The sequence below is a fragment of the Acinonyx jubatus genome, chromosome B2, assembly GCF_027475565.1.
Source record: "Acinonyx jubatus isolate Ajub_Pintada_27869175 chromosome B2, VMU_Ajub_asm_v1.0, whole genome shotgun sequence".
Lineage (NCBI taxonomy): Eukaryota > Metazoa > Chordata > Mammalia > Carnivora > Felidae > Acinonyx > Acinonyx jubatus.
Genome location: NC_069385.1, coordinates 28,273,375 through 28,295,013, shown reverse-complemented (window position 1 = coordinate 28,295,013; position 21,639 = coordinate 28,273,375). Strand labels below are relative to the sequence as shown.

The window sequence follows — 21,639 nt, the reverse complement described above, 5'->3', positions numbered from 1 at the left end:
AAAGAAAGAAAGAAAGAAAGAAAGTTGTTCCTAGAAACATAAATAGGAAGCCTGGTTGAGTACACAGTTCAGTGCCCAAGACCTAAGGCAAGGACTTCATCCTAGTACCATGCCTGGTACCTAGAAGGTGCTCTGTAAATATTTGTTAAATGAATTAATGGTCTGGGGGAAAAGTACAACTTTTTTTTAAATGTTTATTTTATTTATTTATTTATTTATTTATTTATTTATTTATTTGAGAGAGAGAGAGAGACAGAGAGAGAGCACGTGAGCAGGGGAGGAGCAGAGAGAGAGGGAGAGACAGAATCCCAAGCAGGCTCCATGCTGAGAGTGCAGAGCTCGACTCTGGGCTCTGTCTCACGACCTTGAGATCATGACCTGAGCCGAAATCAAGAGTCGAAAGCTTAACCAGCTGAGCCACCCAGGCATCCCAACTCTTTTTAGTCTTAAATTGTTTTTGAGAAGCCCCCTAACGAGGACACTGCTTTCTTAACATGAATACAATGTAAGGAACAAGGAGCTCAGACACATCCTTACAGCTGTCGCGATGATGAGGCTCGTCAATCTGTTTCTCCCTTCCCTCCAGAACTAGTGACATCACACTAAGTACAGTTCAGTAAAAGCAGGTTCACAGTGGGTGCTCTCTGTATCAGCCAAATTTTACATAGACCTTTAAAAACACCTAACCAGATCACATTTACTATGTGAATTTATGTTTACAATGAAATAAATTACTTATTTATTTTCCTTGTAGAATGCGAGAGAGTTTATTAAAATAATCTGTCATGTATCTTTTGAAGCAGATACTTGTGATTTAAAAACTACCATCTCTCTTGATCTTTCCCCCTCAATTTGTAGGATGTTAGAGGTGTGTGGAACAGTAACTCTGTAATACTGAACTCAGATTCTTAGAGTCTCACAATATGAGAGAGTTTGGGTTTATCCAGTGGGTTCCCTGGAGCTAAGATTGGAAAACTAGAAGGAAAGGGGCTGGATTCTCTCCTGAAAGAGAATCCCTGAGATTTTTAACTTCTTGGTAGTTCACAAGCCGGGCAGTATCTGGACAGCATTTGTGTCTTAGCTGTTGAGCTCTTAGCTTTCATCCCTCCTGCCTCCCCAACTTCTTCTGTGATCTGGGCACAATGTGAGATGATTTCTGTATGTTATTTCTTTGATTTTTATAATGTCCCTGAAAGGAAGCCCTCCCAGTTTTCCAGACAAAGAAATGAAGGCCCTCAGGAGTCCTAAGAGCCAACAGGTATGAAGCTGGAATGTGAAACTTGCTCTGACTGGATCCGAACCCATGGTCCTGCCACCTAGCCTTCCTTTCCTAGGAATAACAGAAATTGGCCCACAGAGAAGTAGTAAACGTGTGGAACTCTCTGGTGACTAGCTCTTGATCATTCCTGAGAGAAGTGACAAAATGGAGTTTTCCAAGTCGAAATTGCTAAGAAGCTGCCCCAGGGTCTGGAGTGACCCTACCAAGGTATGTCACCCCCAGGGAGATCCAGGCTGAAAGCCTACTGTCTCTTCTGCCCATGGCACTTTTTTTTTTTTAATTTTTTTTTTCAATGTTTATTTATTTTTGGGACAGAGAGAGACAGAGCACGAACGGGGGAGGGGCAGAGAGAGAGGGAGACACAGAATCGGAAACAGGCTCCAGGCTCCGAGCCATCAGCCCAGAGCCTGACGCGGGGCTCGAACTCCCGGACGGCGAGATCGTGACCTGGCTGAAGTCGGACGCTTAACCGACTGCGCCACCCAGGCGCCCCTGCCCATGGCACTTTTTAACTGACCAACTTGGCTATCCTTCGGCTTCTCCCAAAATGAACTCAGTGATTTCTTAGCAGGCCTCTTGTTGGGTGAGATAATCCACTTAAATATTTTTTTGCTTCAGAGATATGCTGAAGTCTATGTCTCCTGCCTCCCCCAGCCAGGTCTCCCCACAGCTCAGTTTCTTCTAACCAAACCCAACTTTCTCATTAATGAGCTCCTCTGGCACATGCTTTCCCATGTGCCAATACTCTCCACCCAGGCGCTCAAGCTAAAGACCTAAATCCCATTCTTGTGCCTTCCCTTTTTCCCACCTCTCCACTCGAAGATGCATCACATAAGTCCTGCCCCTTTTCTCCCCTAAAATACTTCTCCATTCTGTCCCCGGCCTTCAATCCAACCACTGCTGCCCCGGTTCATGCCATTGTTAAGTTTTCTCTGGACAATCCCAGCAGATGATCCAATCCCTTCCCAAATGAGGTATCTGTTTCTAGTTTTGTGCCCTTGGAGCAATCCTCCCCAACACAGCTGCTGGAGATGGATCTAGAAATGCAATCTGATGACATCAATCGGAGTGTAAAACCTTCTCTGCCTATAGGATTGCCCTCAGGAAAAAGTTCAAGCTCACTCATCAGACTGTGGTCCTTTGGGGCTGGCCCCTGCCCCTCTGCAGCATCGCATCTGTCCTTGTGGTCACCAACTTTGTGCGCCACACCCGTGTGCTCACAGGCTCCCCTGAATAAATAATGCAAGTTTTCATTTCTGCCTTTGTTCAAGGCAGTCCATGTGCCTGGATTGCCCTGTTCTTGGCTCAGTGAATCATTTTTTATTATAGTTGATACGTGATATTACATTAATTTTTAGGTATATATTGGTTTGACAAATTCTTATCCATCATTTGAAAGTCATGTGAAATGACTAAAGAAAAGGACTGATAACATACAAAAATTAAAATAACAAAACACACCATTAGCAAAGCTAAAAGAAGACACAGTAGAAGGTGTATTTGTAACATATGTAACAAATTGTTTAATATCCACAATTTAAAGAGCTCTCAAAACTCACTGAGACAGCCAAACGTAAAAGTGGACAAAGGATATCAATAGATAATTGACAGATGTAAAAATGCAAATGTTTAATACAATTTAAAAAAAATACCCAAACTTTGTCTAATTTGATGATAAAGAAATGCAAATTAAAAGATTTGATTCTATTTTTTTGCTTATCAGTTTGGCAAACAATAAAATATTGCTAATATCCAATATTAGTGAAAGTGAGAGCACTGTTACATACCTTTTTGGAAGGCATTTGGCAATAAAAAATTTAATTTTTTTCAAGTTTTTTACTTAAATCCTAGTTAGTTAACATAGTGTAATATTCTTTTCAGGAGTAGATTTTAGTAATTCATCACTTAATATGACATCCAGTGCTCAACACAAATGCCTTCCTTAATGCCCCACACCCATTTAGCGCATCCACCCCCTCCCCCCCATCAACCCTCGGTTCTCTATCGTGAAGAGGCTCTTATGGTTTGTTTCTCTCTCTTTCTTTTTCTCCCTTCTTCCTATATGTTCATCTGTTTTGTGTCCTAAATTCCACACATGGGTGAAATCATATGGTATTTGTCATTCTCTGTCTGACTTATTTCACTGAGCGTAATATCCTCTAGCTCCATCCACATCATCGCAAATGGCAAGATTTCATTCCTTTTGATGGCTGAGAAATATTCCATTGTGGGTATATATGCCACATCTTTATCCATTCATCAGTCGGTGGACATTTGGACTCTCTCCATAGTTTGGCTATTGTGTTTGTTTATTTTTGAATTTTTTTCATGTTTTTATTTATTTTTGAAGGAGAGAGAGAGACAGAGCATGAGTGGGGGAGGAGCAGAGAGAGAGAGGGAGACACAGAATTCGAAGCAGGCTCCAGGCTCTAAGCTGTCAGCACCGAGCCGGATGCAGGGCTCGAACCCACAAACTGTGAGATCATGACCTGCCGAAGCTGGACGCTCAACCGACTGAGCCACCCAGGCGCCCCAATGTTTGTTTACTTTTGAGAGAGAGAGAGAGAGACAGTGAGAGTGGGAGAGGGACAGAGAGAGAGGGAGACATAGCATCTGAAGCAGGTTCCAGTACAGAGCTCGTCATCACATGGCTTGAACTCACTAACTGTGAGATCATGACCTGAGCAGAAGCTGGATGCTTAACCGACTGAGCCACCCAGGCGCCCTGGCTATTGTTGATAATGCTGCTATAAACATTGGGGTGCACGTACCCTTCGAATCTGCATTTTTGTATCCTTTCAGTAAGTATCTAGCAGTGCAATTGCTGGATCATAGGTTAGTTCTAGTTTTAACTTTTCGAGGAACCTCCACACAGTTTTCCAGAGCAGCTGCACCAGTTTGCATTCCCACCAACAATGCAAGAGGGTTCCCCTTTCTCTGCATCCTTACCAACACTTGTTGTTTCTTGTGTTGTTAATTGTAGCCATTCTAACAGGTGTGAGGTGGTACCTCATTTGGTTTTGATTTGTATTTCCCTGACCATGAGCGATGTTGAGCATCTTTCATGTGTCTATTGGCCATCTGGATTTCTTCTTTGGGAAGATGTCTATTCATGTCTTCTGCCCATTCCTTAACTGGATTATTTGCTTTTTGGGTGTTGAGTTTAATAAGTTCTTTATAGATTTCGGATGGCAATAAAGATTTTAAGTTACAGACTCAGCTGTTCCAGTCCCAGGATTCCCTGTCTGTACCCTGACACCCCAAATACTAACAGAGTATGGAAGAACAAATGTCCAAGGGTATCCATTACATCATTGTTGGGTAAAATCTAGATGCCTGTCTACAGAGGAAAGGTTATACTATAGAACAGTCATTTAAAAGAATAAGACAGACCAATGGAAAGACACCCTGCTATTGATATGTGTATTAGTTATCTATTTCTGTGTAACAGATCATCCCAAAACATAGCAGCTTAAAACAAACATTTATTTACCTTAGAACTTCTATAGGTCAGGAATCCAAGCGTAGCTTGGCTGCGTTGTTCTGGCTCAGAATGGCTCAGGACAGTGCAGTTAGGCTGTCACCTGGGTCTGCAGGTATCAGAAGCTCAATAGGGGCTGAAGGATCAGCCTGGATCAACCTGGTCGTTAGCAGGCCTCACATACTCACCAGGTGGGACCCTCCACAGGTGGCCTGAGTGTCCCTATAACATGGCATCTGGCTTCCTCCAGACTGAATGATAAAAGAGAAAGAAAATTCAAGACAGAAGCTTCAGTCTTTTATAACCGAGCCTCGGGGAGTGACACCATCATTTCTGCTGTGTCCTATTGGTCACACAGACCAGCCCTGGTAAAAAGTAAGAGGGTTAACCAAAGGTGTGAATACGAGGAAGCAGAGATCTTAGGGGCTTGTTATCACAATATCTTAAAATATTTTTTTTAATGTTTATTTTTGAGAGGAGAGAGAGAGCGCGCACGAGTGAGCGGGGGAGGGGCAGAGAGAGAGAGGGAGACACAGATTCTGAAGCAGGCTCCAGGCTCTGAGCTCTCAGCACAGAGCCCGACGTGGGGCTCGAACTCATGAACCTCGAGATCATGCCCTGAACCGAAGTAGGATGCTTAACCAACTGAGCCACCCAGGTGCCCCACAATATGCTTTTTAAAATAGCAAATTATAGACAAATATGTAAAAGTCCTAATTTTATTAATTTTTAAAAGGGGATTCTGTTTGTGTAAATATATATACATAAAAAACTTAAAGGTTTACACCAGTACCCCCCAGCTCTGTGCAGTGGGGTTGGTGTGGGGTTGGTGGTGGGGAATATTGAAGATAGCATGTTTAGTTATTGTTATAAAGTTTGTTTTCCTTTTACATACTATAATGTGAATGGGTTACTTTTTAAAAATTTATTTATTTATTTTGAGAGAGAGAAGGTGCACAGGGGAGGAGAAGAGAGAGAGGGGGAGAGAGAATCGCAAGCAGGCTCTGAGTGGAGCTCGATCTCACGAATTGTGAGATCATGACCTGAGCGAAAATCAAGAGTCTGATGCTTTAACCGACTGAGTCACCCAGGCGTCCTGAGAATGGGTTACTTTTACAATTAAAAATAATGAAATAAGAACATATTTCCTCCTCCAGGAAGTCTTCTCTGATACCCCCTTCTAAAGCTGATATTATTTCCCTCCTTAGCGGTCTCTTGTTTCTGCCACACGACCCCACTGTTGCATATGCATCATTGTGTTGCCTCACCTGCACCTGCGAATTCCTGAGAACTAAGATGAGCGCTCATCTTTGAATCCTCTGTGGCTAACCAAGTGCCTGGCCCAAAATACTTGCTCTGCATGTTTGCCAAATGAATGAACTGAAGGATTTATTTAATGCCATCAGTATGTATTAAGTAGCTCCAAAGATAATGGAGCTTGAGTCTAGACCCTTGGTACCAGTAGGTCAAATAGCTTTTTGACCTTCAGATCTACATTCTTGTTCAATTAACCTTGCTAAAAATAGTATTCTTGTTTTTCCCATTTTTCTTTAGGAGATATCTAGTAATTGGTGTGGCTGATGGTATTAATTTTTTTTAAATGAAAGCCCTAATGGAAAAGAATTATATGCAATAAAGTGGAGAAAATGAACTGTTTCATGCCAATGTAGGTTTCAAATATTAAGCAAAATTTTCTTGCCTAAATGAGAAGGGTGAGATAGCTGAATCAGCCCCAAATCTTTTACCTAATGTTAGTATCACAAATGGAAGCAATTATAATTGCTGGCAGAAATGAATCATTCCCAAACTAGGTCTACGCAGACAGGTCTTTATTATGTTCACTTAAGATGGCTTAAAGAAACCATCCTTTAATTGGAATGGTCCCCAGAAGCAGAGATCTGGTATTTGCTGATTTCTTTAAAGAGTTAATCTTCAAAGTTTTTTTTTTTTAAATCTGAGTATACTTTGTATGCTTTGTATATATGCTTATACTACACACATGGGGTCCCTTGCTTCAGACCCGATTTCCTCAAGAAAAGAACATCCCATGAAAAACAGAATCCGTGAAGCAGCCACTAGTGTGTAACCATAGCTATTAGCAACAGAAACAAAGAATTTCCCAGGGAACCGGAAGCATAGGTTTCAGTACATTGCTTTCCAGAGGTATTCCTGGAAAGTTGACACACTGAGCCATTTGTAAGCATTTTCTTGAGTGTCCACTTGAGGGGGGGGGGGGCGGAAAGTGGCCCTACCAGGCGCTGGGCACGTGAGCTGGAAGACTGGTTGAGACCTAGGTCTCTCCCACCAAAGTGAGCTCCCAGCTCCTGGAAAGCTGGCCCAGAATAAGGACTGTGGTGATGCTGCCAATACCCGATGTAAATTATTTTTCTGCTCTGGTAAAAATTGTCGCGGCTTCAACATCTGGGCTGGAAGTGTCTCCTTCAGCACAGAGGTGGAAGTGTGGAGGAGAAGAAAGAATCACCAAGGAAATGGTTCGTGCATATTAGTTCGTGCAGCAGTTCAGGGTTAGGAGGTTGGGATCCTGCTGCAGGTGGGTGGATAAGAAAAGTGAACGAAAGGGAGAGGTGGTTCGAAGCAATTTGGAGCTCTCTTCCTCGCTCCCAAACCCTAGCCAAGTCCATAATTTTTAAGCAGCGCGAAAACTGTGCCTGGCTCTTGGCTGTGATCTGGGCTGAGCGAACCCCTTTGCCGCTCCTGAGTTTCCAGGTCTAAGGAGTTACTTTCAAGGGAGCGAAATTCAGATCAAAGGGTCACAGAAGCTTTGTACCCGCAGTAATTGAGAATTCCCTTTTTCTTCCGGCCGGACGAGACAAGTAAATAGTTCTCAAGTCCTGCCGAGAAGCCGACCTGCCCTGGCCGGCGGTGGGGGAGGTAGGAGGTAGGGGTTGTCCTGTTCTCCAAAGCCATCAGTCAATGACTACCCGCTAGGCTGCGTTAGGTTCCCGGGGATCCAGAGAAAGCTACGTCCAGTCTCGGCTCCGTCTTGGTCCTGCGTTCCTGCCCCCGCTACGCCCTCTCTCCCCTGCCAACACACCCCCTCCACCTCCGAGCGAGGCCAGTGGCTCCCGCCCACCCTGGGGTACCGTCGCCCCCGCGATCCACCAAAACGATGGATGGTTCTCCCTCCCGAGACTTAGTTTCTGCTTTTACGCTCATTTCACGGCTTTGCCCCACTTGGAACGTGTGCCCTTGCCTCCGCCCCCAGGCTACGCAGCCCGGCGAGGCCACGGACCCGCCCCCCTAAAAAAAAAAAAAAAAAAAAACCTCCCCCGCCCGAGCCACTGGAGTAATCCCAGGTCCCTCCCTGGAAGGCGCACTGACTGGGGAGCGCGTTGCCCGCGCCGGGAAGAAGCCAGCCCTAGCGCCCTAAAGCACTCCGGGGCGGCGTCCTGGGGCCGTGGGTTCCTTCAATGTGGGGGCGTTGGCGCCCGAGCACCGGGAAGCCCCGCAGCCAGCTGGCACCGACTTTTTTCCATTTCCTGGCCGACAGTTGGGCATGGTCCGGCGGCTGCGCCGGGAGGGACCGTGGATAGAAAAGCGGCTGAAGCTGCGGGTGTGGGGACGGGGGAGGGTTGCTGGGGGTGCTGTCACTTGTTGCGGTTCTCGAAAACAGTGCTCGACCCTGGAGGGCTGTTGTTTCTAAAATCTTCTTTGGCTGTGCCCGGGATCCCCCAACCCGCGCTCCTGGGTTCGGGGCTGGAAAGAAGAGGCGAGCGGGAGCCTCTGGCTTTTGCGGAGGCGGGGCGGGGGGGGGGCGGTGCCCAGGGGTGGGCGCTGGGGTGCCCGAGAGGTGCGAGTCCGGTCCCGCGTGCGGCAGCGGCGGGGGCTTCCAGGCGCAGAGCGTCCGCCTTGACTGTGAAACCGCGCGGGACACAACCCATTTGCAGCTCGTCACATACTTACAAATCGCTGTCGCTAGGGTTCCCGCCACTCCTCTCAGACCAGCCCCCCCACCCCTGCCACTTTTCGGAGTCCCCCGCCCCCGTCACTGCCTCCCGGGAGCTGCGGGGCAGTCGGACGTGGAGCGGTGGAGCGGCGAGGACGCCTGGCTGGAGCTACCCTCTGCGGGGAGCCGGCGCCCCCTGCCCTTGGCCGCGGCATTGGGCGGGCACCCCCGCCGCCCTCGCTCCGCTGCTCCCGGCTCTCTTCTCCGCTCTCCTTCCGCAGGTCCCGGAGCTCCGCCACCGCCGGGTGCGGCGCGGCAGGCGCGATGCGGCAGCTCTGCCGGGGCCGCGTGCTGGGCATCTCGGTGGCCATCGCGCACGGGGTCTTCTCGGGCTCCCTCAACATCCTGCTCAAGTTCCTCATCAGCCGCTACCAGTTCTCCTTCCTGACCCTGGTGCAGTGCCTGACCAGCTCCACGGCGGCGCTGAGCCTGGAGCTGCTGCGGCGCCTCGGGCTCATCGCCGTGCCCCCCTTCGGCTGGAGTCTGGCGCGCTCCTTCGCGGGGGTCGCCGTGCTCTCCACGCTGCAGTCGAGCCTCACGCTCTGGTCCCTGCGCGGCCTCAGCCTGCCCATGTACGTGGTCTTCAAGCGCTGCCTGCCCCTGGTCACCATGCTCATCGGCGTCCTGGTGCTCAAGAACGGCGCGCCCTCGCCCGGGGTGCTCGCCGCGGTGCTCATCACCACCTGCGGCGCCGCCCTGGCAGGTGAGCCCGACCCCCGCCCGCCCCCGGCCCACCCTACCCCACCGGACCGAGGCTACGAGGATCGCTTAGTGCCAGGCCCGCACTTCCAGTGGGGAGACCGAGGCAGAGAGAGACTTTGAATGTGGTTGCTCGGCTCGCGCACAGGACTTCTGGGACCCCGCCGAGCCTTTCCCGGCGCTCCGACTTCCTCCTTCAGAGCGTACCCCTCCCCCCAGTCCTGGCTTCCGACCCCCGCCCCTGCCTAACTAGCTATCGCCCTCTCCGCTTTCCCAGCTCACCGCCTCCCCTCTCCACCCTCCCCTCTCCTCCGCCCCGCACCCCTTCCTTCCTCCGGGAAGGGTCGAGAGCCGCCGGAGCCGGGGCAGACTGGGTTTGCAGGAGGCGGGGGCGATGAACTTCCCTGGGTCACGCGGGGCTGGAGTGGTGGGGGGCGGGGGACGATGGAAACCAAGCTTGAGCCGCCTGAGCTAGTTTAGGGTCTCTGGCCCCGCGCGAGGCGCTCCCGGCGCGAGGAGGGGTGGGGGCGGGGGTGGGTGGATTAAGACCCACGTGAGGGCCGAGCTTGAAGGACTGAGCCGGGTGGGAGCCGGCGGGAACCGGGAACCTTCACACGGAGGTCGAGAGGGAGGCGTTCGCTCGGCGACCAGCCCGCCTGGGGTTAGAAGACACTGGCTGGGGATCCGTCTTCCTTCCGCGGCCCAACAGAGCGGGGGCAGCGTACGAAGCTCCTGGGTGACCTCCGTGCCTACCCCGAGGGTATCTGCTCCCTCCCGGTCCTTTGTCGTGCACAGAACTAGACAGGGTGCCCCCCCCACCCCGCCCCGGATATGCAGGAAGGCGCCTCCGCTCATGCTTGGAACTGGCATTGGCTGAGCCTGGCCTCTCCGATTTATGCCCGTGGGCAGACCTGGGACGCGAACCCTGTCCACTCTCCAAGGCTAAGCGTTGCCCCAATGAATACCCACCCGCGCCAACCCGGTGTCTTCTCTTTTTCCTTCCTGCCCTGGCTCCGTGGTTCTCTGGGGCGCTCCAGGAGCCGGCGACCTGACGGGCGACCCCATCGGGTACGTAACGGGCGTGCTGGCAGTCCTGGTGCACGCAGCCTATCTGGTGCTCATCCAGAAGGCCAGCGCCGACACGGAGCACGGGCCGCTCACCGCGCAGTACGTCATCGCTGTGTCCGCCACCCCACTGCTGGTTGTCTGCTCCTTCGCCAGCACCGATTCCATCCGCGCCTGGACCTTCCCCGGCTGGAAGGACCCGACCATGGTCTGCATCTTCGCGGCCTGCATCTTGATCGGCTGCGCCATGAACTTCACCACGCTGCACTGCACCTACATCAACTCGGCGGTGACCACTAGCTTCGTGGGCGTGGTGAAGAGCATCGCCACCATCACAGTGGGCATGGTGGCCTTCAGCGACGTGGAGCCCACCTCTCTGTTCATTGCCGGCGTGGTGGTGAACACCCTGGGCTCCATCATTTACTGTGTGGCCAAATTCTTGGAGACCAGAAAGCAAAGCAACTACGAGGACCTAGAGACGCGGCCCGGGGGAGAGGAGGCACAGCCAAGTGGAGATCAGCTGCCATTCGTCATGGAGGAGCTGCCCGCGGAGGATGGAAATGGAGGGTCAGAAGGGGGCAAGGCAGCAGGTGGCTCCACTCAGAAGAGTGGGCCAGAGGCAAGGGGTGGCCCCAGAGGAGTCCCGCTGGTGGCTCGGAGTTCGCAGATCACACGTGGCCCGGAGGAAGTGAGCAAGAGGTCACTGAAGGATGCTTACCTCGAAGTGTGGCGGTTAGTCAGGGGAACCAAGTATATGAAGAAGGATTACTTGATAGAAAATGAGGAGTTACCCAGTCCTTGAAAAGGAAACGCATGTATGTATATATGTACATACGCTTATTTTATATGTTCGAGATACCATATTTTAATGAGGGGCCGCACAGTTTTATTCTTTGAGGAGTGGGGAAGGGAAGCAAAGAAAGAAGCTGAAACGCACTGGCAGCAACAGAATTAGCAGCTGCGTGAATTATTTAGCCTGAGTTTACCTGAGGCATCACAGAGACAAAGGAATGTGAAGGTGCTGAACAAAGTGAGGCGGCGGTCTCAGCTGCAGAAGGGATATGTTCAGTGCAGGCTGCACGTGAATTTTCTGTCTTTATAACCATAACCGAAGGGCGGCATGCACTAGGAGTTCCTCAACCCACCCCCTCCAGAGATGGAGTGTAGACAGGATGACAGCACTTAATAAGCTCAAAGAGGACATACGGGGATACATCTTCAGTGATAGAACTGCAGTGTTCATGGCCAGCTGAGCAAGAGTATGTTACTGAAGTTATTATGCACATGCATATATACGTACGTATATACGTATACGTACATATATACACACGTATATATTGAGTTGACGTTTACTGTTTATAGTCATCTGAAATATCAGGTTTACTCTCATTTTTCTTCACTCAAAAAAAACAATTAAGTGCTGTTACTCTATTATATATTGGTAGAAAATGTTAAAGCTGTTTTGAATATATGAGTTCATAGCTTCAAACCCGAAGGTCGAAGTTGGCTTTTAGTAATTATAAAAATATTTTAAAGGTTGTTTGGGTTCATTGCTTCATAATATCTATTATTGAATGCCATAACCTTTTGAGAAGCCAGTCTTACTGCGTCCTGTATTCTTTCAAGCAAATGCAAAGGCTGAGAAATAATTTGGTGTTCACTGAAGCCCAAGCAGAAGTGAGACCATCCAGTTAAGCCGGCTCTCCCGAGTCACCCTGCACATCCCAGACCCTGTGACAAAAACAGCAACTGCTATATTCATTTTATGATATTTTTCTATCTTAAATTTGTCAAAATAAAGTATGAGTCTCTCTGCTAAAAGATACATTGTTATACATTTGTTTTAGACACATTTGGGCTCTATTGTTGTGGTGTAGTTTGTGCCTGTCTTCAATGTGTGGTGTCTGATATCCTGTGTAGGGGCCACCCCATGGAGAAGTTCCTAAATTAGCTTGGCAGTCCACTGTAAAAGTAACAACAACCACCACCACCAGGAAAACATTCTCATTTTCCAGTCAAAGGAACTGTTACAAAGTAAAATAAAATACTGTCTCCGCCCCAGGTAGGAAAAGTCCTCCACGGCCAACATCAGTTAATATGGAACCTGGGTTGTAATGGTAAAGAGCGCACCCAGAGGGAAGTCTTTCTTTCAGCTCCCTCCAGAGAGGTAATTTGAGAGAAGGCACTTTCATTATTTGCCAGCATGTTCCTGAGGCTCTCAGATGGCAGTATCCTCTATGTTTCGTTATTTTCCAAAACATCCCAACAAAACGCAAAGCAGACTCAAAAACGGAAGTCTCAGCTTCATCAGTTTGGATCCATGTGCTGGGTAAGCAAGTGGTAACTATGGCGGTTTGTGATTGGTGCTGGTTTATTGGTTGTCACAGGCAAGTCATCATTTCCATAGATACCTCTACAAGCCATTTAAGATGTAAGAGCCCTCATATGTCTGCCGTTAAAGACGGTTGGCTAGGGTTACAATGACTTCTTTAAGACGAAGCATGAATTTTAATGTCAACATGCCACAAGACCATATCCTGTTGCATTTCTGTGAAGTAGAGAATTAATGAAAAGCCCCAAAGTTGAATGAAATATGTGTATATATATACACACATATATATATATTTAATACTATTAAAATGCCATTCTCAGAGAAAAAGATAGCATGATTGGTTTTCACTGAAAAAAATTCCCTTTTGGTCAAAACTGTTGATTTGCATTTATTGCAGAAAGATGAACTCTTTCCTGTCAACAAACTTGAAGAAATACTCTTATCAGTTAAGAGTTCTCCGGAGAAACAGGACCAAGAATAGATACATACATCTACAAACACATACACATATACATATATACATATATTTATATATTCATATACAAATGTATCTGTAGATAAACAGAACCATGAAGATTATATCTGTATCTCTCATATCTATCTATCGTCTATCTATCATCTGTCTCAGAGAGGGAGAACAGGGAATTGGCAATTGTGGGGATTGGCAAATCTAAAATCTGTGGGGCATGTTGGCAGGCGGGAAACTCGGGTAGGGTGTTTATGTTGCAGTCTTGAGGCAGAATTGTTTCTTCTGCAAACCTGATTCTTTGCTCTTAAGGCCTTCCGCTGATTAGATGAGGCTAACTCACATTATGGAGGGTTTATCTTCTTTATTCAAAATCTACAGACTGTAAATATTAATCACATCTAAAAGATGTCTTCCTAGCAACAACTAGATTATTGTCTGAGCAAACAACTGGCCCCACAGCCTGGCCAGGTGGTTATATAAAAGTAACCATCACAGGCACTTATACTGGGAGGGGACAGTGGGGAGCGTGCAAGGATAGGAAAAGCCCAGAAAGATCAAAGGTGGACGTTCTGTCACATCCATTAGTTTGGGCGAAGCTTGGGAGTCTCTATGTGATCAAAAAAGTAAGCCGTAACACAGGGCAGAATGTGAGTCAGTGCTTGGAGATCAGCCACAGGAGAGCATGAGCAGGTGACAGGCCTTGCCTGGCTTCTGAATCCTTCTTCTATTGACAGTAACACTTGCGCCCACCTACAGACTCAGGTCCACTCTGACCTTCGGGCTCTGGCAAGGCCTTGAGTCAGGCAGGAACAAAGCTTCTGAGTAGCACTCCAGGATATTACCGTGGGACGGACCCAACTGGAAATCCCCACTGTTGCTTGGCTAACCCAGTCTTTGTGCCCCATTTTGGACAACTCAGAGTCTCCTCTTCTCTGAGATTATGCCCCTAGTTTGCATGTATTTGGGTGTCTGGTCTCTGCCTTGACAATCTGTTCCTCTCTCAGCTCTTCAGGATGGAGACCCTGCCTCACACTCATCTGCCATTTATCAACTGGAATCTGTCTGTGGACTATATACCACGATGTCAGACAGGCATTCTCAACACTCACCCCACTGCTGGCCTCGCCCCCTACTTGCTGTCTAGCCGTCTATTATTGAGGCACAGATCGTCCAAAACACTGGGGGAATGATTGCCCAGAATGTGCAGGTGAGAGGGTGTGTATGTGTGTGCTACTGTGGGTGGCTGAGCAGAGCTGAAATAGTGGCCTAAACTTCTGGAAGACTAGCCATCCCACAAAAGTGGTCATGTGTTGTCAGAGTGCCTAATAGCCTGTGTGATTAATTGCAACACTTCAGGGAGCTGAAGGTAGGTGAAACTTACGAGTCCTCGACTGATAGAAGACTTTTTTTGCACTGTACTTTGGGAAGATTCTATTGACCTATCTTTAACCTCACTGGTTCTTTTGGGTGGCATGTCCAGTCTGCTGATGGACCCACCAAAGGCATTCTTCATTTCCGTCGCAGTGTTTCAGTTTTTGAAACTCCTAGCATTTTCTTTTGATTCTAAGAATTTCCATCTCCCTGCTTAAAGGTTTTTTTTTTTTTAACATTTATTTATTTTTAAGAGAGAGAGAGAGAGAGCTGGAGAGGGGCAGAGAGACAGAGAGACAGAGAATCTGAGGCAGGCTCCAGGCTCTGAGCTGTCAGCACAGAGCCCGACATGGGGCTCAAACTCATGAACCACGAGAGTATGACCTGAGCCCAAGTCTGATGTTTAACACACTGAACCCCCCAGGGGCCCCTCCATCTCTCTGGTTAAACTACCCATCTGCTCTTGCATATTGTCTACTTTTTCCATTAGATCCATTAGCATATTAATCATAGTTATTTTAAATTCCCCGTCTGATCATTCCAAAGCCTGTGTCATATCTGAGTGTGATTCTGATGCTTGCTTTGTCTATTTAGGCATATTTTATCTTTGCTATTTAACATGCCTTATGAATTTTTTTTTTTGAAAGCCGGATGATGTGTGGGATAACAGAACCTGAGGTAAATCAGCTTCTAGTGTGAGATTTCATGTTAATAGGGCTACAAGGTGGGCTCTGTTTAAAGTTTGCCAGCCGCGTGGATGCTTCTAGTGTCCTTGCTTTTATCTCCCTGTTTTCTTTGGGCTTCCTCCTTAGATAGAGTTTGATGCACCTCAGATCTTTCAGCTGTAAACTACTCTTATCCTGGAGCATTGTTGGTATATGGTAAATGATACAGGAAAGGTGTTCTTATTATTGTCTTTTAGTGGCCTGTGGCCCTGGATTGTGACCAGTGTTTCTTAGTCGTTTCTTTTTTTTCTCCTCTTAGATGAGAAAGGTGGGCCAGAGGGGCCTGCGGTGGGAGAAAGCAGAAAACCTTTCCCTGGGGTGGGATAAAGCTCTGGTAAGTCTTTGCATCCAGAGAGTAGGCCTTTTATGAGAACCTTCTGGGCATATTTCATAAAGATTTCTCTTTCCCTCCCTCTGCCGGAGTGCCAAGGTTCCTGGAAGTCAAACCCATGAAAATGTAGGTATCCCGCTAACACTTGGCCCCCAGGAGTTTCTCACTCTCAAGATAGTTCATATTCAGCCTGCAGGAATTTATAAAATTTACTATTTAAGTGTTCCTACCAAATCTACAGCTCCAGTGGCTTCTGCTCCGGGTCAAGACTCCACTGTAATGTTCTGGATTCATCTGTCTGTCCAGATTCCGGGTCTGGCAGCATTGCCTGCAACCTCAGTTCCCTAATGGGGCCTAGAAAAGCCATTTAGTTTCAGTTTGTTCATCTTTTTCTCATCGTAGCAATGGTAGTTACAACCTCCCAACTCTTTACATGTTGGAGCTGGACCCAGAAGTCCTGCCTAATGACTTTTGGCGAGCCTGCTCAATTTCTGTAGAGACACAGGTTGTGAAGGGGAAGCTGGACATTCCTAAGGAAGGCTCCTAAAGAAATGAAAACGTCCACAGCTGCTGGCCCTTCTTATAACTCCAGGTCTCCTGCCCATCGTGTTGAGTGTTGACCGCTCCTGCGCTTAAGCTGTGGTGGTTTCTGCATGTGAGTGTGGGAAACTTTTGAGTCCAAGTGCATTGTGAGCAAGAGTCAATGCACATTCAGATTGGTGCATCATGGTAGTTGTCATTAGTATCACTCCCCCTTTCTCTGTCTTGGGGTCCTTCGCTTCTGCACGACAGAAATTTCTTCTACTTCTAGTTTTTATTTTACCATGTTTCAACTACCTACTATGATATCTGAAACTTCCACGTTAGCCTCCGAGTGATAATTGCTGACCTGACTCATCTGTTGCCTTTGTCTCTAGATACCATGGTACGTCTGCCAAGCTGAACTTCATAGCATCTGCTGAAATGGTCCCTTCTCCCTGGCCATGGCCCTCACCACCCCTTACACACATAACAAGTACTTCTGATTCTGCATATATGCCTCTCTGAATCTGCTTCGTTTTGTTCCTGAGATCCAACAGCAGGGTTTGGAAGAAAGCCTGAGAGCAGAACAGGCTAGAACATAGAATAGATGCACAACTAGTAAAATGAACTCGCAAATCTCCCCTGGGGAACCATCCCCTCTCCACTTCTGGGTTCATGTAATTCAGATAGTGTCGAGCCCATCCTTCTACCCTCAGTGTGTGACTCCAGCCAATGCAGTCAAAGCATTTCTTGGAAGCACAGTTAGTTCAGGATGGTCATGGGACCTAGTCAGAGCCAAGGAGATGCAAGGATACTTTTGGCAAGACTTAAGTAGCGTGTTTTTGTTTTGTTTTGTTTTGTTTTGTTTCTTACTGGACTTGAACCTGGGAGGATGGGGTGGGGTGGGGCAGATGTGCTGTTGCCACTTCGCCACGAAGAAAAGATATAATAGAAAGGAAACAATACAGAGTCCAAGTAGACCAGGGAGGTAGAAAGAGAAAGAAATAAACTGAGTTTTGGTGACCCCACGTGGCCCTGGAATTAAGCTTTAACTTAACACTGACCCTCAGGTTGTCAGGCACATACTACAAAACCTTTTGTTATGATTTGCTGACATCATTTCAAGTTGGGATTTTTGCCACTTGTATCCCAAAAAGTCCCAAGTGGCACAAACATAAATTAATGGTTCCCAGCCAACAGGGAGAGTAAAGGACCCAAAGAGGTTTTTTGTTTGTTGCTTTGGATTTCGTTTCTGATTTCTCACCGCAAAAGCTATGATGCCCTGAGCCCAACTAAGGATTAGACATACCTCTCTGGTCTCCTGCTAATTACCATCTAGCATATGCATGTATCTCCCATGGTCTTAAACAGCCATGGTTGTATCTACCGTCTTTCTCTTCAGTTTACAATTCAGTTGATTCCTACATTCACGCTTCACAAAGTCACTGGATATTGGAAGAATTTGTGTATTGCAGACTGTTAGAAATACTACTACTTGATGCTTTTGTTATAGTGCTTCCTATTTCCTAAGTGTTTTACATGTACTAATTCATTCAGTTCTCACAACATCCCTATAAGTTGGCATGGATATTATCCCATTCTTACAAAGGGTAAACTGAGGAATGGAGAGGCTGAGTAACTTACCCTGGTCTCATAGCTGGTAACCTGTAGATCTGGGTTCAGATTTGAACCCAGAGAGTCTGGTGCCAGTGCCTGTAAATTTCACGGACATGCTATTCTCAGTGACAAGCTTTCAATCTGACATCATAAGGCTGGAAATGGTGGGAGTTCTGGTGAGCGGCCACAGCATTTGTTGATTCTGCTGCTCAGTGGGGATCCTGACTCTACCCATAATTCTTTTCTGCTGTTCTCAAAAAGGAGAAAGATACAACTTTATTTCTAGAACAACCTATACGTGTGTGTATGTATACATCATCTTCTGCTTGTGAGCGCTAAGGGACCCAGGGAGGCCCCATGAAAAGCAGAGTAAAGAAAGGGGCTCAGATGCTATTACAACAAAGCATCCCCAAACTACCCAGCCTTTTGGGCCAATCTCTTTCTTCGTAGTCAAATATCCTTTATATATAACCTTGAAAGTACAGACCTTTACTAGTGTTTCCGAGGATTCATTGAACATGATCAGTGTAGCTGATTGCTTCTTGCTCCCTGCTGCTGTGTTGATCACTTAAAAAAAAATACAACTTTATTGAAATATAATTTACATACCATAGAATTTGCTCATTTTAAGTACACAATGGTCTTTAGTATATTTATAGCATTGTACAACCGTTACCACCGTCTAATTTTGAAACATTTTCATCATTCCAAAAAAAGAAATCCTGTACCCGTTAGAAGGCATTAGCCATTCTTCCCCAATCTCCCCAGCCCTTGGCAATCACCAATTTACTTTCAGCCTCTGTGGATTTGCCTCTTCTGGATGGATGCTTCTTACCATCCTGAAAGTGTTTCTTCAGACTGCTTTTCCTAACTGGCCCCTGCACTCCTGTTTTTACACAAGGTATTGTTAATATAAAGCTGACATTGAGATGCAGTTGACAAGATTTACCGAATGCTTGAAACTACCCATCATAAGGGCATTTCAGTGTAAAAAGGAACATTTGAAAGTCAATATCAGAAGTCCCCAGTCTTGGAGTCTCTGAGCGTCCCTCTCTCTCCTTGGGCACAGCCTGCTGCTATGTGGCAAGGCCTTCTTCTCAGAACAGTCCCTTTTCCCATAGGCACCCCTACCCCACATTTAAGCCCCCTCAGTTCCTTATTTGCTCAATATGTTTCTCCAGAAGTAACTGGAAGAGCTGTAACACTGTCTAGAAAACAAAAGGGCAATCATTCTCCAATATACTTTACCACCTCCTAGAATGTGGAAAAGCCATAGTTATTAAAACATCCCCTCCCTCTCGTTCCACTCCAGAGAGAGAGGGAGAGGGAGAAATTATTCTGGAAAATTTTGTTAACTAGTGCAAAGCTGGTTGCCTGCCCACCTATCATTCCCCCATCCCTCCCCCATTCTTCCTTACACAGAGAACTCTAACTTTGGTCAGATAAAAGCAATAGTGTGCTCAGAGAGGGTGGGCCAGTCCCCTAGTACATTAATCATCATTCTTCGAAAGCCATCATGGTTGACCCACATCTCTTTGCCAATCATTGGTCAGGGCTGGGCCTGTGACCCAGCGAGCAAATGAGATGAGTAAGTGTGCTAGGGAGGGGTTCTGGGCAAGTTCACCTGGAAGGAGAAACTCCCTTTATCCTGCCTGAGCACGCAGTTAGTGAGGATGTGATGTCTGAAAGTACAGTAGTCATTTTGCAACCAGAGGGGACACAAACCTCAAGATGAATGGCAATGTGCTGAGGAAACCAAAAAAAATGAGAGAAAGAGCCTGTTCACTGATGCCTTCCTTGTATTGCTGGATTAACAACACAGAACTGCCTGTGTCTGCATTTCTTGTTATAGGAGAGAATAAATTCCTATTCTAAAGTGCCTTTTAGTTGGGCATTCTTTTTCTTTCAATCAAAAGCTTCCCAACTGATATAATATCAATTTGATAATGAATCTTGCTTCAAAAAGAAAATATACTTGAAAAGTAAAACTTTTTTTTCCCCATTGCAACACTAGTTTTCATCTATCCATCTATCCATTATCTATTCCTTGATTCAACAAACATTTATTAGGGATTATTATATACCAATTTCTGAACCGTCTATCTCCTTTTTAATATTTCTGTATAATAAATGTAATTAGTGGTTTTATATACATGGACAATTATGTCTAAAAAGGCTAGTTTGATAAAGACTCATCGAACATTCTTTGAAAGGGCAATACAAACCCTAAAGATTATCTTCAGAAGTTTATCTGAAAGACCAAAATGGACCATTTCTTCCCATATTCACCAAAATTTTAGAAGTGAACCAGAAGCCCTATCAAAATTGTCAAAAGATATGGACAGAAAACTTTTAGCAAAAGAGATCCAATGGCTCTTGCATGCCTGAGAAGATCCTGAACTTCATCTAAATAGGAGAAAAACAAATTAAACTACAATGAAAATATGTTTGTCAGTGAGGGTGTAGGGACGTTTACAGTCTCATAGGTTGCTCATGAGTGGGCATGTCTGTAGGGCCTCTATAGAAAGTAGAGCACTTGTTATGGCTCAATGTTTGACTCCCCCTCCCCATTCATATGAAGTCCTAACCACCTCCCCCCACCCCACTCCCATGTGCTGGATATTGGGGCCTTTGGGAAATAGATAGGTCGTGAAGGTGAAGCCCTCATAAGTGGGATAAGTGCCTTTATAAGAAGAGACAGGTGAGCTTGCCTCCTCTCTCTGCTCTGCCACGTGAGGATACAAAGAGGCGATGGCCATTTGCAAACAAGGAATCAAGCTCATGCCAGACACTGGATCTGCCAACACCTTGATCTTGGACTTCCAGCCTCCAGAATCATGAAAATCTGCTTCAGTTTTTTTTTTCTTAATGTTTATTTATTTTTGAGAGTGAGAGTAAAAGCACGAGCAGGGGAGGGGATGCAGGGAGAGAAGGGGACAGAGGATCCCAAGCGGGCTCCGTGTTGACAGCAGAGAGCCCATTATGGGACTGGAACTCATGAACCCTGAGATCATGACCTGAGCCGAAGTCGGATGCTCAACTGACTGAGCCACCCAGGTGCCCCAAATTTCGGTAGTTTTTAAGCTACCCAATCTGTGGTATTTCGTTATGACAGCCCAAAGAGATGAAGACAATGATTTTGTTTTAGATGAATATCTTTGATGGGAATTGCATTTTCCCCGGGCGGGTGGTGGTGGGCGGGGTGGGGGGGGTTCCTACTTCCTTCTTCCTTTCAGTACTAGAGCACCCTGTGCTTTAGCTGAGCACCTGCTGCTGACCTTGGACTACTCTCCTGTCTCTGCCATGAACTGCAGCCAATGGAAAGGGAAGGGAAGGGACGTGGACAATGCCCACATCAGTTGGTTACAAGAAACTTGCTTGTTGATGAAAAAGTTTTGGAATAGATAGAAGTGATGGTTGCACAGAATTGTGAATGCGATTAGTGCCATTGCACTACACTTAAAACAAGTTAAAATGGCGAACTTTTATATCCTATATATGTGTTAGTCTGCTCAAGCTGCTGTAACAAAACACCATAATAGTGGCTCAAACAGCAAACATTTCTCTCTCATCGTCCTGGAGGCTGCACATTCCAGATCAAAGTGCCAGCATGATGAGAACCTGCTTGCTGGCTTGTAGACAGTCACTTTCTCACTGTGTCCTTACACAGCCAAGAGAAAGTTCTGGGCTCCTCATCCCCTTATATGGGCACCAGTCCCACTTGGGGCCTTCAACCCATGACCTCATCCAAATCCAACCACCTCCCAAAAGTCCCACCTCC

General features: G+C 46.8%; 1 protein-coding gene across 1 annotated transcript; it reads left to right on the top strand.

Annotated features, from left to right (window-relative positions):
- The first annotated feature begins 8,851 nt into the window (after nt 1-8,851).
- Nucleotides 8,852-12,314, top strand: SLC35D3 (solute carrier family 35 member D3). Its single transcript, XM_027056792.2, has 2 exons — nt 8,852-9,430; nt 10,464-12,314. Exons 1-2 carry the CDS (start codon nt 8,992-8,994, stop codon nt 11,291-11,293), a joined length of 1,269 nt encoding a protein of 422 aa, XP_026912593.1. The 5' UTR covers nt 8,852-8,991; the 3' UTR covers nt 11,294-12,314.
- The last annotated feature ends 9,325 nt before the right edge of the window (nt 12,315-21,639 follow it).

Excerpts from the sequence above, each read along its gene's own strand:
- SLC35D3 (XM_027056792.2), top strand. The coding sequence starts at position 8,992 with ATGCGGCAGCTCTGCCGGGGCCGCGTGCTGGGCATCTCGGTGGCCATC. Across the intron at positions 9,431-10,463 it reads CTGCGGCGCCGCCCTGGCAG|GAGCCGGCGACCTGACGGGC; the intron begins GTGAGCCCGACC and ends GGGGCGCTCCAG.